General features: G+C 39.0%; 1 protein-coding gene across 2 annotated transcripts in view; it reads right to left on the minus strand.

Annotated features, from left to right (window-relative positions):
* CTNNA2 (catenin alpha 2) overlaps positions 1-17,139 on the minus strand; it is a 418,052-nt gene that overhangs the window by 38,354 nt on the left and 362,559 nt on the right. For both annotated transcript variants that reach the window (XM_067297215.1, XM_067297214.1), the window contains exons 12-13: positions 7,732-7,883; positions 93-206 (exon numbers count right to left, since the gene is read on the minus strand). In XM_067297215.1, the coding sequence (XP_067153316.1) occupies positions 93-206; positions 7,732-7,883 (266 nt within the window). The remainder of the gene's footprint in view (positions 1-92; positions 207-7,731; positions 7,884-17,139) is intronic.

Here is a 17,139-nt window from a genome sequence, read left to right on the forward strand (position 1 = left end):
GGATGTAAAATCACCACATTTGCTTTCCGAGGCAGAGCTTTTCCTTGCTGGCTATACAGACACTTAAGGTAGTACATGGGTTTTATACTCACCCTTGCACTCTGTCCAGCAATAAGCTGGTCATCTTCAGTCTGAACACTTGTTCGGCTGCGAACATCATAATCTTCCTGCTCAAAGTCTGAATCATCCTCCAGTTCTTCAGGGGTCTGGAGAGAGAGACAGGGAGAAAAAGCAAAAGAGCAGCGATGACAAGCTTATAAAGGATACGGCCAAAGTCCAACGTACAGTAAGCTCTTATTTCATCGACTACCTTCCCAGGAAACGCTGTTTCTCTTTCCTTTTAAATTAACTTGTCTGCCCAAGCAGTCAAGAACTGAAATTGAATTGTCTTAAAAATTAAGTCGTTTCAACTCTGGTTTCCTTTACAAATGTCATTTATCATTACCTTGCTGCAACTTTTCTTAACTCTGTTAGCATGCTGAGTACAGTTCCCGGAACAAATATCCTTGGAAACATTAACAACCGGAATACAGTATTTCAAAATAATGTTATTTCATTTATAAATGGGCACTAATCCTATTATATTACTGGAATCTCCACATAATCTTCAAGGGAGCAAGTAAATACCTGGGAAAAGGTAACTCACATTCGGGAAGAAAAAGAGCCGATATCGAAGTGAATAAAAGATTTCACCTTGACAGAAAATGCAAATGATGTTGTCAACTGCTTTCGAAACAAATGTAGACTTTATTTATGATCTGCTTTTCTTGCTAGTTAGGAAAACACAGTTCTTTTCAGATCCAGATCTTTGGAATTTGCCTCAACTGAACTGAAGCCACTTTATGCCCATTGCAGGTGCTAGGAAGGGTGTGAGGGTCTCTGGGCAGAAGTGTTCAAACCCAGTTACATATGTGCTGTCCTCAGGTGGTTTAAAAGGTTGGCAGGAGGGAGCAAAAAGATAACTGCCGGATCTGTTTTGTTAGCATTTTCACCTACTAGCACTGAACAGAAGCAGAAAACCTTATGTATATATGGAGAGACAAAGAGAGCGTATTTTAAATCAATATTTAGTACTATATTATATATAGAACATGCAAAAATAGAAATACAGACTTTGGAAAGGAAGATTATATTCCTCTTTTGTGCTTGAATAGCATCTAGGACAATAGAGTCTGGCCACGATTAACTTCTGAAAGTGCCGTATGTAAAAATAGGAACAGAGACAGGAGATCACAGCAACGGCAGAGAAATCCTCGGCTTGCTGCGTAGCCGTATGCCTCAGTGTTAACCCAGAGGGGCTACCATTACGGAAGAAATCATCCATGCTGGCATCCCTTGCTTGGAGGCGCTGTCAAGTTTGCTCGCAGAGGTGCTAATCATTGCCAGTTGTCATTACAGTTCTGTCTTGAGGATGCTCCGTCACTAGGAACTGGTCCAAACCCTCTAACATAACGCAGAGAAGCCTTTTGAGGATATTTATATTACAGCCTGGTTTCCACCACGAAGTGCACATCCCCGTTTGTAGCGGCAAATCAGCTGTGGCGCTAGCTACACGGTGAAGCGCACATGATGCGGAGCAAAAAACAGAGCCATCTTCATTTGGCTTAAGGAGTAAGATTTAAATCTGTGTTTTGATGTTGAGCGCTGAAGGAGGAAATAACCAAGTATGACAGAACGGTAATGAAACTCGGGCAGAGTTTCTGCAGAGACGCATGTACAAAGAGTGCGTGTAACAAGTTAGACAGGAGATGATGCTTAGGCGAGAAAATGAATTTGTCTTCTCTCTCCTGCCACGGGAAACGATGACTGATTGGTACCCATCATTATAATGTCCAACGGTTTTTCTGTCCAAATTTCTTTAATCACTTTATTCTCTGGTTTCAGCTGCCTGAAGGCAATATGTAACTTTAAAATCTGCCAGAAGCAAATCAGCTGCTAACAGAAGCACATAACTCTGTGCCAAAACAGAGAAGTACTTCCAGCCATAGGACCCAGCTCTTCACCTGCCCACCTGGCTCTTCCCCAAGCTCCAAAGCCCCATTCAACCAAACGGATGGTCATTATAAAACCAGCGCCCTTTCCCCAATATACTCTTTTAGTTTCTTCTGCTCCGCGCTTGTATACATAAGACTACTGAGCACGCAGCCCATGTCCTGCTTTTCATGGTCAGAGCTGCAGCAGAGTGACAGCCTAACCTGGAGAGATCAGCCAGGGGTGACCTCGAAAGCTTTAGGTCCCAGCAGTGTAAACTGTGAGCACATGAGAATGCCTGCACAAGAGTCAAAACATTCTCAGACTTCTGTGTTTGAGAGATTTATTCTTAAAGAAAGGTTCAGAAACAATATTCTGCTGTTACTGCCTGCCTGACATTCACAATCAGTGGTCTTTAAAAGATGGAAACTTATTTGTTTTAGGTGTTGAACTTGGAGAAAAGGTGGTGCAAACCAAAAGGATAGGTTAACAAAACTATCATTAATATCCTACAGATACAAAAAATCTTAATATTTTCCCCATGTACAAGTGAGATCTAATCCAAAACTAAGTTTTCGATTCACTTTTAGTGTGGAGAATTTAACACCCTCCTTTTCTTCTGGTAGCAGCTACATTTTTCATTAAGATGAAGAACAGCAGTGAACTGTTATCTTGAGGCTGCCATTTCAAGCATGGTGCACGTTTCCAAAAGTACACAGGTTTTCCCCTGTTGCTCTATTGCTTTGTTCGATCTGATCTCTCAGAGATGCAGCTCTCCAATTTTTTAAAAGACAAAGGAAAAAAATATATATTCATATAGCAGTACCTTGACTTAAAGCATTTTCACTCTTTAGCAGGGCCTTACAAAATGTATCATAAGAACTCTAATGTTTGTGCACAGCTAATAGGACCTTGGTATTTAAAACCTAGTTTCCAAGACAACAAAGCCTGGAACTTAATTTATCTGAGCTGTAAGACAGAAGAACTGATTCAGTCTTGCAGAGGCTTGAACCTATGGTTGCCGGGGCTGAGGAAACATGGATTTGAGATGAAAGACAGCTTCCAAACAAAACTCCAATAACCATCAGTGGAAGGAAGAGTGAAAGTCATTTCCCAAACTAGTAGATTTTCAAAACTCATTGATTTTCATAGAAAACATGGCCCATTTTCATAACTTTTAGTCTGATCTGCTGCACAGCACAGGCCACAGGACTTCCCAGTACTAATTTTCTTTCAAATACAGCATCTCTACTACAAGTAGAGCGTACTTTTGACCTCCTTCATCCAGTTCTACTGAATTCTCCCAGTGAAGGAGGATCTTTCACAACTGCAGACAAATCATTCATATAATCCATATCCATATAACAAATCCATATCCAAATAATAAATTATATGCTTTCACTTTTAAGATGCATGCTTTATTTCTAATATGAATTTGGTGAGTTTCAGCTTCCAGTCATTGGATTTGTTATATCTCTGGCTGGTAGGCTGAAGAATTCACTGTAAACCAAATATCTTCCATCAATATAATTTTCTTCTATCTTTTGTAACTCCAGTATAAAAATGGGAATTATGCATGCATAAGATGTAAAATGGCATATATGTGCAGATTTGTAAATGCTTTTTGTTTTATATTTCACTGATTCAAATATACTTGATGAAGATAAAAGACCCACTAGGCCATGGTGCTCTATGCACTTAAAAATCATGAGATGCAATTATAATAAATTCAGCACTGCAAACACCAAGTCAATCCAACCTCCCAAGAAGAAAAAAGAAAGACTGAAGAAATATACCCCGATTCTTCACCGGTAAAATACTCCCTACTTCTAAAAGCTAAGGAGAAGAAAGGCTTTGTAATATGCTTTTATATTCAACTCTGGGCTATTCTGGGCTGTTGTTTCTGTACAAAGGCAGTTGCAGCCTGAGTGACTCAGGTGCTGCAAACACGCTCTGCCTGGCAAAGGCAGAGAGCCTCTCACACAGCAGGTCTCCAGCTATTTAATGATTTATAGTAAAAACTAACACTCTAAATGCAACCTGAAAAGCAACAGGCAGTCAATGTAGATAACAGACTCTGCTTTAGTACACTTAGGAGACAGGCTATTTAAAAAAATGATTGGATTCTGCACCGAGCCTCGTTTTCCAAGGGATCCAGGATGGAGCAGCACCTTGAGTTTCACGCGGCGATTTATTCCCGAGGGGATCACGGCTACATTAACCGGCAGTTTGGAAGAGCAGGAGAGGATTCATACATCAAAACAGCCGGCGCTGAGGACTCCAAATTTATACTACCCTCACTGCAGAGGCTTTTACTTCAACTTCAGGCTAGCTCTAGTCTGGATGGCCTGAATGTCCCTTAGCGACTGGAGCGCCTTAAACACGCTCCTGGAGCACGTCTTGCAGTATCATCCGCAAGAACCACATTCATATGCTCTAAGATGACTCCATAATGGGAACCAAGACACGCCAAGTGGGAACAACTGGGGATTTCCTTCAAAAAGGCATTCCTGATCCCAAGAAATGCGGTGCTAAGGCTAACATAGATGCAACTAGCGGCAAGTTTGTCGGCAGCGAAGGGCATGCCCGCAAAGAAAAGACTGGCCTCGCGGCTGCGTACGAATGAGAAAAGGTGCAACCCTGATTCTTCCTAACTGTAGAGCAGGTTTCAGTCTAATAACTGAAGAAATTTTATAAGTGGCTGTGGAAAAAAAACAAAGTGTAATTTGATCCCCACGCAGTAATGTAAAAGATGATGGCACTGAGTTATTATTTTCTATCTTATTTTTAGGTTCTGTAATTATACTCCTAAATTTATACCACTTCTTAAGTTGTGAAAGAGCTTTTTTTTCTCTTCTGTATAGATTACATTAATAATCCCCAATGCAAAAATGATCCTCCTTTCTCTTCCAAAGGGACATTAAAATTTCCCCTTTCCAAGAGAAAAGAACAGAGATTTTCCCCCCCCCCCTTCCTTCAGCTTGCTAAAAGTAATAATACCAACGAAAATTAATTTAAAACGTGGGTTTATTTCCGCATGGAACGAGAGAAGCATCTCAGGCAAATTCAATCCGTTGTGGCGTGCACACGGACAATTACTGCCTCACAATAATCGTTTGTGTCAGCTGCGCTGAAAAGTTTGCAAGCTTCTTTTATACTTCCGCGAGAACTTTTACAGCCTGAGAAAACGGTGTGTGTGAGAAGTAATGAACTACTAGATAAAAATATTCTAAAGCCCGTCGTTTGTAGCTTAACCCTCACCCTGTAATTTTACATTCCATTTCCGTGCAAGATGATTTCTTCTGCCTGTATCTCACTGTTGTATGCCTGTTTGTTTGGAACATGCCTGCTGGATAGCCAGGAGGCAGAAAGACAAGACAAGACAAGACAAGAAAATCCTCCTTCCTCAACCAATAATTTTTCTGGCAATCTCAACACAAGATTGATGGGTAGATGATTAGGAGAGCAGTTATTCATAGACGATTCTCCCCTACACTTCTTGAACCGCTGTTAAACTACTATTACCCAGAGGCTTTTACAAAAGTCGGGCTCTGTTGCCTTAGAGATGTCTGGATGGGTAGGCTAAAAGGAGTGTGTCAAACCGAAACTCGTATTATTTTCTGACGGTGTATAAAACAAGGTTCTGATTCAGCAAACCCCAATCTAGGTAAATTGATATATGTGAATTTCCCCAATTAACTCACGAGGCTAACGACCGTAGTCCATTCACGTGCTTTGGTACTTTGCCTGGGCAAGGAACGCTAAATTTAGCTCCACGCATGAGTTAATTGTCTGAGTGCAAAAATACATCTTTCTAATCTGGCTAAGCAGAATTCATTAGCTCATATCGCGTGAGATGCTGCAAGTGGCGGTGATACAATTGCACAAATAACCCAGGACGGCTCTGAGAAGTCTGCGAAGCCTACACGCTGATCAGCTTTCCAAGCCAGTGGTTAACCTTAGCAGTTAGACAGTAATGAAATAAGGGGAATGTGCCTCCAGAATTTAAAATGGTGCTTTTTACGTAGCAAAAAATCTCATCCGGTATGGAGAGTCTCACGGCAACTTCTCCGGAACAGCTCTGACGTCCAAGGGGGTGCTGGAAGCCAGAGCTCTGCGTAGGGGACAGTAAAAAACGGGTCTATAGCAGGTCACAGACCAGAAAGGCCAACATACAGCTCATGACTGTGGCTATAAGAGACTTTTGTGACTACAAAAGACTAAACTGTACTTCATTTAAGCAGGAGGAAAGTCTACTCCTTTCTTAGTCACATTCTCTGCATGTGCAGGAGGCATTCGTATGCCAGCATTCACATATTGATCTAAAGCTCAGAAGGGGCTCTTGCCCTAAGAAAAGTTTGGAAACTGCTGTTGGAACTGGATAGCCGAAGGAAAAATGAACATCCTTTACAAAGCAGATCTTTCCTTTCCTGTCCAATCTGGAAGAGCTGCATTTACCCCAATATTGCATCTACCCAATATTGCATCTACCCCAATATCGCATAGCCAGAAAAAAGGAAGAGTTCGCTCCCGTCATGAACCATGCCTATAATTCAGGATACCCGGGATTAGCAGTGGACACCGGAATGGAATTTATGTTCAGCAGATATAAAATTAAGTGTCTCAAAAGCTTGCTGGGTAAATGCTAATCCATAGTGACAAATGACTAAAACGAAGCTCTTTTGGAGTGCTCCAACGGCCTGAAGTCTTTTGTCAGTGCCGTACCATACTCACAACCACACGTGTACGTTATCTCTTTGCTCTAAGGGATGAGCTGTTGTTTTAACACTGTTAGTTGCTTAACAAGGGGCAGTTTCCCCTCTGTGATTTTCACCATAGCTATATTTGTAGGTGGCTTTCGCTAGGGCAATTTCAAGGGGATTTCGGTTTCGGATAAGAGTTTCACTTCCTGAAGGGATGTCCAAACCAGTTTTTGTGGGTTTTTTTGTTTTTTTTTTTCCCAAATCTTTGACAGTGGACTATACTGAAAAGCAAGACACATATCTACTCACACATATATTATGTTGTTTAGCTTTAAAAATATGCCTGAACAAATTGAATCAACTGGTTATTCAATGCTGAAATGACACATTCTTTACCCCAGCAAACATTCAAAACCGTCCCTTCAGAGGCTCAGCGAAGCAGCAAGATAATTTATTTATTCATTTAGATTCTAACCAGACTTACCTCATATCTCAGGCAGCATACATACATTAGGAAAAAATAAAAAATAACATTCCACGCAAGTATTCAAGATCTTAACAAAATAATGCTATTACTGCGGAAACAGCTCTACCGGAATGAAGCTAACATCTAGGGGCAGCTGGGATCAAATCTTCTCCTAGATAATTAACAAAACAACTTTGGTGCATCCCCTGGATTTATTTTCTAGGGGATGCCAGACTACCTAAGCTAACACAGCGCCAGTCTCTGAGCTGGGAGGCCTTGGAACGGAAAAATCAGGTGTGACAGACGACGATTCAGGTGGACATAGCTGTTTATGGAGCCTCTGTTAATGCTTCTTAAAATATTTTAAGTTTCAGCTTCACTTACAAGTGATAAAATACTCTAATACTCTCTTTACTTGCAAAATCTTTTCTGCTACGCATACTTTTGCTTTACATTTGGTTCCACGTCAAGCTTTTCTTGCTTATTATGAAGCAACACTGATTCCAAGCAGCTTTCATATTCCTCTCATCCCGGGTGATGCTTCCCGCAAAGTCCCAGCTTTTATTTCCCTGGTGCCTTTGCCTTACGTACCCTTATCATCAGAACAGCTTTCCTGATGTCGCGAACTCCGTCGTAAACCAAGCGGGAGGCATCTATGAATTCGTTCTCTTCAAATGGCTGCGGGACGTTCGCGCTCAAGGCTTCGATGGCAACCTCCACTTGCTCCGCAAAACGCGGCATGACTAGATTGAACAAAATGCAAGGCAGCGGGATTAGACGCCTCCCTTCGTGAACATTTTTCCCTTCCCCTTGGCCATAAATACTTTCCAACAGGCATGGGACATAGTCCTGTCATAATTTCGAGACACAGGAAGGCTCGAAACAGTTGTCTTCATCTTCCCTCCTCCAACTGCGTGATAGAGAATGTAAAACTTCCTTTAAGAAGTGTGATTTATTAACCTTTAAAGGACTGCAAGTTATCTGAGATATGAGCGAAGTACATCTAACACCTTTACAAATGAGTACTGTACGTACCTTTATTTATACCAAATGACCAAAGCAAAATTCAGCCATATCGCCCGTTAATTCAGATTTGCTAACTGTAGTCTAGCTCAGGTTGAATAACAATCATTTTGTAAAGGACAAAGCACTTTTAGAATGCAATCTAGTAAATGATTTTTGTAAAGGCATATAAAAGAACATTCTGGTTTTCATTATCATCATGTATCTATCACAAAAGATAGCCACGGATATAAGCTAATGGTTCCAGGTGTTATCAACTGTGGTATATGCTTTATGGATGCACAATTAAAGCAATTATTTACTTCTTTAAATAGTTTTAAGGCACTCCTTGAAGTAAACACAGTATGTTAGGAGATTTTTCTTCAGATTTTTATAAACGATTCCTTTGAAAGTATAATCACTGGCATCATGCAGAAAAATAAATGTTCCCAGAATCAGACCTCTAAGAACCTCAACCCAAATCCTAAAAACAAGAACATGAACATCAGGTCCCAATAAGTAATGCACCTGTACTCCTATACTTAGCTCCTTCTATACTTAAATATTTTTAGATCAATATTGCAGGGTGGGGATCTCATATACTACAGGACAAGTAGAATCAATGTTTCATTAGAAACGTGGATCCAAAATCAACTGGGATTAATTTTTACAAATTTCAAAGAACTTGGGTCATGCTTAAGTTTTATAGTTAGCCAGCTTCTCCTTATATTCACATAATTTTTACTTGTCTTCTTCTAACATCTAGCTATCCAAATCAGGGCTATTTGCTATATTTGGCACTATAATTGGAAGAACACTATATATTGGAAGATAACTAAAGAGTTATCTTTGTTTATCATCTTCTCCCTACACCCTTCTTTAATATACTTTTTGGCAGCCTGATCCTGAGCGATGAATACAAAGGGAAATTTCCAGTGTCATTTTCAACAACAGCAGTGAGATTCTTCCCTAAGAAGTAAGCTTTGATTGCAGCAGAAAACCACTTTTCCTTCTTGAACGAATGCCCTTAAATATACTGTATTCATAATGTAAACAATAGGTTTTATGCATCTCATTTTAAAATAATACCTGATTTAAAAGAAAACCACAAAAAATGTGATTCAAGAACAGTTTACTTTCTGAAGAAGACCTGACAGGAATTATGAACTCAGTCTTTCTGTTTCAGACGTGTAGGTATTATTCACTGGATCCTGCTTCCTGAAGAGGAACCCTTTTAAGGGATTAAATCTATTCAAACTTTTTTTATTCTGCCTTTATATAGCCGCGTTCATGCATTCATGAAAGAACAGAGTTGTATCTCTGATACACATATTGTTCAATAAGTGCAATAAGGTCTTAGCACATATTGGGGGAAGGTAACTTAGGGAAGATTTTAAAGAGAAAAGGAGTTTAAGAGAGATGGAAATTCTGGAAACAGTGTCAGTGAATGCACACATCAAGTTATTTTGACTAATGGAGCCCTAGGAAGAGTAGTAGGAGACCAATATGGTTGCATAAGGAGGTCTTTTACCTGAAAATCGAAGAGCAATCATTAACAAAAATGAAAACAAGTAAACATTAAGAATAAAACTTAATTATCTAGGGACAAAGGGACAAAACAAAGAAAGCTAAGGATGCAAAAATGGCAGTAGGGAAGGAGGCAGACAAAGAATATTTAGGGGTTCTTATATTTCTGTCTCGGATTTCCTACATAGCAGATGTGATCAGATATTTCACATAATTAATATGAACTGCAACAGACCTGAATCAGGAAAGCTCTGTTTGGGGAACATTTACATAAACATACATAAATTTATCTATTAAATATATCTTCAAGTTAGCAGAGCATAGTAAAATTTACCCTGCAGTGATTAAGAAAATAATCAAAGCAATTTCTGAACCATCTTTGAGAACTCAAGAATAACAGTGAAGGTTCCAGGGATCTAGAAAAAGAAGCAGCAGCAGCATGTGTCTGTTTTTTAAATGCGGAGAAGGAAGGAAGGATCATAGGATATTCAGCCTAATTTCAGTACCCAGAAAGAAAATGAAACACAATGTAAAACAATTAACATTTAATTATCCTGCAAATATCGAACAGATATTAGACAGACAACTTGAATTTGTCTTGAACAGGTCACCGCAAACCATTACAATATTTTGCTTGGCAGGAGAGGCAGCTAGTGGGTGGGGGGAAGCAGGGGATGTGATACAGCTTGACTTTGGGAAGACTTTTGACGTGGACGCACATGGCATTCTTAGAGACAAACAAGGGAAATGTGAATTAAATTACTGTAAGGTGGATGTAGAACTCACGAGAAGAAGCATCTCAAAGAATAATTACCAGCAGAGCAGTGTCAAACCAGGAAGATATGTCAAGTGGATTCCTGCAATGTGTCTAACAATGTGATGCTGTTGTAAAAAATGGCAAATGTCAATCCGGAATTATTACAATATACAAAAAGGAGGCTTGAGAAGAGATACGGTGAAGTTGCAGTCTGTGCTAGCAAGGCCTCATTTGGAGTACTCTGTTGACTTTTAAATACCTCACTTTGAGATTTTTGTAGAGTGTGTATAGGAAAGAGCTGAAAATTGTTGAAAAAAAGTCTTTTGAGGTTGTATCCAGACATAATTCTATGTTTCTATGATATAATCTAGTTCAAACAATACAGATTGCTTCTATATTCTTTTTCTGAAAGCTATCTCTGCCTCAGGTTTAAATGACTCAAATGAAGGAATTTCAAGCAATTCCTGAAGGAAATCAGTTCATAGCCTAATAGATTCCACTGCCCATAACTTTTCCCCCAAAAAAGAAGATGCTTATTTTAATGATCATTGTAATTCATTTCTCTGCTTGCACTACATATTGTAATTCATATTTAACAACTAAACTTTTTATTTGGGCCATAATTATTTTCTTCCAAACTTTGTTGCTTGATGTATAGTCTCCGATGACTGAAAATGAAAGCACAAAGACAAAAAAGGTAGAGGTAACATGCTGCTTCTGTTACACCAGTCTGGTCATAAGCAGACCCTCTCAGATTATAGCCTTAGGCACAGAGATCTTCAGACAAGATATAGAAAGATATAGATATAGATATATTGAAATATTTTAACAGATTATTTATTTGCTAAATCAGGACTCCCCTGGTATCATGGAGATAGGCATTAAAATTTTTAATAGAAAGTTGTACTGTCCTCGTTCAGCACCACATCCTGAATAATGTGCTCCAGTAAGAAACACTCCTGACCAGAAATAAACATTTAGTTCTTGAGAGAAGTTTTAAACTCAAATACTGTTTTACTAATACAATGCTTTTTGACTCATGACTGCACTTGGACTTGAAATAGAGCTGTATGAGGAGCAAATAGGAGAGGTCAAAGCAGAGCTCAAATGTCTTCACAGGACGACAGGATCGTCCACATGTTTCCACATTCTCTCTGTATTGGATTTTGTCCCTTTCTGCATGGTAAATCACAGGCAAAGCATTTACAGGTTGTTCGTGAGGCTCTTTTTCTTGCCTCCCATCTAAAAGTTTAAATCCTTTGGCTCAAACAATGAAGCATCACCCCAACAGCAATCCAGGTTGGGGCCCCACAGATCATTCTTCTCACTTTGCCACCAAAAAGAGGCCAACAGTAATGACTCCATCCATTCGTTCAAGAAGCAGCAGGAGTAGATCCCTAAGCATCAGGGCATGAGGAGGAGATGGAGAGCTACAGTACATTAGTCCTGGTAACTATGGTTCCTCCATGGCAATGTGTGAAGCCCACATGTATTACCACGGTGGCTGCCCCACTGGGTGGGAAAAGCTTCTTTCAACAATTTCAATCTTGCAGACCTGGCTACAGTTTAGTCCTTAATTTACATTATTATAGGTGAGCATTATCTGCCTTTTCAAAATGGAAATAGCTATTAAACTCTGTTATGAATCACTTGCTTGCCAATTGTATTTTTACTTCAGTGCTTGTTTTTGATTAGACAAGCATGAAAAAACATCTTAGACTAATAAGGTCCTATTTCTTATTGTTTCTCTAAGAGTGTTGTCATTTAACACAGTAACATTTTTGGAAATTAAGAACTCTGTTATTCTCCAGTTAAGGTTATTGAGCCACACTTGGGGAGCTCCATGACAGTGCTGTACGGGGAATACATATCTCAGTTGCAACCACAAAACCTTCAGTCTTTCTTGTCTGTCATTTACTGTACAGAGAGGGATTTTCCTATGCTGCCAGTAAAAGAGCTACAAGCCAAATTCAAGCAAAGACACAAAATCTGTATCTGGAGTTGAAGCTCATAAATGCATTAAGATAGAGGCTGGCTCATTTATTATGAAGAGAAAGATCAGCTACCAATTTCGGATTCAGAAATAAATCAGTACTTTTGGAGAAAAAACAACCATTGGTTTATTAGTTTGCGCTGTGGTCTTGAAAAAAGTTATGCATATATTTAGATTGAAGAATGTGTTCCATTAACATCTCTTGATCTAACTACATGCATTAAATTAGGCACCGGCATAAATGTTGACAGAGTCAGGTCCCAAGGTAATAGCAATACTTCTAACTCATTGGCTGCTTGTCATTCTGACAAATAAAGATTTTAAAGCTTTACAGAGGAGGTGATTTTGGCACCTAAATTAACTATTTCTTGATTTAGAGGCAAAAACATTCCAGGATTTGATATAAAAAAGGAATTTGTCTTACCTAACCTTGCTTGTCCAAAATGGACATCTAGTCTAAGCTAGAGCTGTGCTCCCACTATATTCAACGGGAAGAGGAACGTCAGAAGTTGATTCAACTTAACTTAAACTGCATTCTTAAAACAGATGTGGTTAATTGTCTAATGGACTACCCTCCGTCCAAGTCCCACTGGAATGGAACCCATGAGTCTCACCTTCGGGCAATGTTTCTAGCCAGCAGACTATTTTTGAATGGCATCAGATGAGCTACTTCTTAGAGCTGTACTTTAAAAAGACAAGAACCTGCTCTTTCCAGTAGCCAGGATTTTGAATCAAGAGGAATCATCCTTCTCAGAGCCCAGAGGTTGTTCCCTGAAGCCTTGACTCAGACAAATCAGATACTTGGGCTCCAGGGAAATGAGCGTTCTCAGACGCCTCTTATATTCAACATCTCTGGCTAGCTCTAGGTTGCTCTCACTCATTTAAGAATTTGTAGTGTCCTTCTGAACCACCTCATTTTCCCTAAGCCATGTTCATAGAGACAAGACACTTAACTCTAGATGCCAATCACCACGTAGAAATAACCCTTAAGTGGCTGTAAAAATCTAGTCTAAATGATTTGGAAAAAGTTATGCAAGAATCACATGGCAGACTGATGGTTTGGACCACTACACTGCTAGAAGTTGAAGGAAGAGTCCCCAGAAATCTCACACCAAGAAAACTTGCTTCTACTAAGCATCACAATTGTGTATGTAACATAAAGAGATGGAATTATTCACATATAAACAAAGACTTATACAAACTTATAAACAAAGAGTCATCAGGGGAGATTAACAAAGCACAATCCACGAATGACCTACTACATTAAAAAAAAATATGCTCTGTTAATTATGCTGTGGGGAAAATCCCGCAGCCATTACCCAGATTTAAGGGGTTTTATTACAGGAAAGTCACAAAACAATCACTTAAAAAATGTAAAAGTCAAGATGCAACTTCTTCTTCCTCTTATTTTTTCATACATTAATTTACTTACCTGAGGAAGGAACACAGTCTACCTGGATATTTAAGTATTTCAAACAGGTATTTCAAAAATAATTTCTATGGGGTGTCTGACCTACTCTCTAGAAGAATGCACAGTTTCTCAATTTAGTTTGAGCGATGAATAAGGAATTGAACATGACACTTTATTTAGCTTGAAGTGTTTGTCAAAGTCTGGTTCTATAAGAACTGTAAATTCCTTATCAGCAGACTCTAAGTATTTCATAAAAGGTTTATTAAACCCTAGCCTCACATAATATTGTAATTTATAAGATTTTCAATCATGATTATTATATTGCTAATTAAAAAGAAAAAGCTTTTTACTGCTATACTAAAATAGGGTACTAGTGCACTGCAGATGACAGTATTTGACCAACTGGTTTTCAGATAGACAGATTTGATTTAAATGTTTTGTTGTTAGGGCTCAAATATCCTTCTATCCATGTATCTTTGTAAAATGTGTTGTGCAGAGACATATCATGCCTTCACATACAGAAACCAATACTATTTTTGTTGTCATGAAGGAAGTAGTGCCAAAATTAATTATGTCCGTGCTTTACATCACCGAATTGGCTTTTCAGAGTTTATCATCATGTGCTCTGAGAAGCGGTCCCTTCTGTTGTAGCTAGTACAAGTATGAGTCCTCATCAGCTCTAGACGCCAAACCCCATGTGTCTCAAATTGGTCACTCAGGAAAGAGGAGTAGCAAAATTAGGGGAAAGTAGGCAGCATGCTGATTTAAATGTTATGGCAGAGAAAAGGATGGAACATCACTGACCAAGCATAAGACCATCTTTTCTCTTCTTGCTATTCACTGATTCATCCTTCCCCTGATGAAACGATTAAAGGACAGACGTAAAAAAGATTAATATGCATACTATATAGCATTTTGCAGTAAACACAAGACTTTCAGGAAGCATCAGCCCTCACTGCCACCACTCTGCATCACCAGTTAGCCGTGCAGAATAAAACAAATGTTCTCAGGGTGCCTTGAATGATGGCAGAAGTGCTAACCCTATGGTCCATATGCGTTTGGTAAGTCTGTCTGACACCTCACAGAAGGCTCTGCCTGCAGGTATACACAACCACGCTGGGTAGACACCGTAATATAATGCTGTCGGGAAATGTTGGACTTGCTCCTCATGCGCAGCACGAGTGAGTTACTCATGCTCTACAGGACTTAGTGGGATGTCTGGATAGATAACGGTGGTTTGGTTGGAGTTATGCTACCACATATTGCGAGATATGGACATGTATAAAAGAAGAAATAAATCTTCAAACTCTGCCCAGGTCTGTGATTCACAGAAAGAGAACGTGTCTAGGGAAAACCAGGCAAGTGGTGTCTGCAGGGAGGTGCCTCATGGAGAATATAGTAGGCAATCGTGTAACGCAAGGGTATTGCATAAAGCATACAAGTAAGGATTACAAACGAAGGCTGCAGGGACATATGCGTCTCACCAATTTCAGATGTCTCACTCGTTCTCCTGCCTAATCGTGCCAATAAAAAATACATCGAGTGAGTACCCCAGCAATATTATTACAACTAAATGGAACTCCCTTCAGGTTAATACTTTAAATAAAAGCTAGCTGCAGCTCTTCAAAAAAATCTCTCAAGAAAACAGTTGAGTGCTGTTGGCTTATATAACGCAAGACCGAACAATACGCCGTTTCTGGCTTTGGTTATAAGTTTGTGTATATCTGCATGTAGGTGTGTGTAGGCAAGGGGATGCAAGGAAAGCCAGTGTTTTTATTTTAAAAGATTATTGTACAATTCACACTTATATTCGCAAAACATTCTGCTGGAGCGAGTCAGCCTTTGTCACATTTTTCCGCCTATACTTTCTGGATGTGGGACAATTTTTTTTTTTTTACCTCAACAATCATGTTCTTATTTGTCTGTTTTGCAAAATATCTCTTAAGAGGGAGATATGCTTTTGAGAAAAGATTTGAACAGTAACTAAATAATAAAGATTTATGAAAATAGGCACTTCTCTTATACTAATCTACCCTTCCTTATCTTAAGTGTCTTTCCAAACTAAGCAGTCCTAGTCTTTTTAAACTCTCCTGGATATAATTTGCCTCCAAACCCTCACATGTTTTTAATCATTTTGTCATCCTTATCTTGATCTTCTTCCACTTCTGGAAGATCTTTTAGTTGTGATCTAAGCTGAAAGATCTCTTTGGGGCATTCAGTGACTATCCACCTTAATGTACCAGCTACCATCTTCGGCACTCCTTTGCTTGCTGTTGTGCACGGAAAAGGTACCTGCGCCCAGTTGTCCATAATGATACCTCATATTTTTTTCTGAGAGGTTGAATTAGCGTAGAGCCTGCCAATGGAGATATATGCAGTTTAAATTGTTCCTCTTACCTGGATAAATTAAACGAAATTATCTTCCGTTGTTGTCTTGCTGATAAGGAAACTCCGTTACTCTAGCCAGCCAAATTAAACAAAAACTTCCTTTTGGAAAATTTTGCTTTTGTCTATTCCCCTGTTAGTTAATACATTACCCAATACCAACCACAGTGCTGACCCCTGAAGCATCTCAGGATTTACCTTTTTGCATGCTGAGAAATGGTCATTTATTCTTTGCTCCTGTCCTGTAACCAGTTCTTAATCCATCAAAGGCCTTAACATTCACTCCATGGTTACCCATTTCCCAAACAGCTGTGTGCGAAGGACTTTATCAAAAGCCTTTGAAAATCTAAATCATTACATTATATTCTCCTTTAGAATTACATTCTATTTTAAAACTCTTTAAAACTGGAGAGAAAAAGAAATATTATTTAAACTTTCAGACACCATGGTGATTTAATCATCTCTTATGTGTCTCATTTAATTGCTTTATAATTTTTTTATATGGCTTCTCACTGTATTCCTCTGGGTATTGAAAGTGGCCTCTGGTTAAAAATTCTTTGGATCAGACCAAGCACTTCCTTCAAATATGAATGTAATGTTAGGCATTCTCTGATCCTTTTGTAAAATATCTGTTTTCAATACGCATTATAAATGTTTTTGTTGGTGATATCTTTATCTTTGGGTTTCAGTTTAGCAAAACCTTAAAGAAAATGTTGAAGTGCTTTGCAGAATAAAGGCCATAATCTCTTCAAAACTCACGAATAAATGCTTCCCTGTTCTGAGGATGATGCTATCTGTAAGTTGGACTATAACTACCTGGAACCCACATAAAACATGAATTTAACATCATTCATTTTTAAATAGTCTCCATTTTTGAATTTTTAGCTCTCCCTCAAATGTAATATCCTTTTTTTTTTTTTTGCT

Source organism: Apteryx mantelli, chromosome 5, assembly GCF_036417845.1.
Source record: "Apteryx mantelli isolate bAptMan1 chromosome 5, bAptMan1.hap1, whole genome shotgun sequence".
NCBI lineage: Eukaryota > Metazoa > Chordata > Aves > Apterygiformes > Apterygidae > Apteryx > Apteryx mantelli.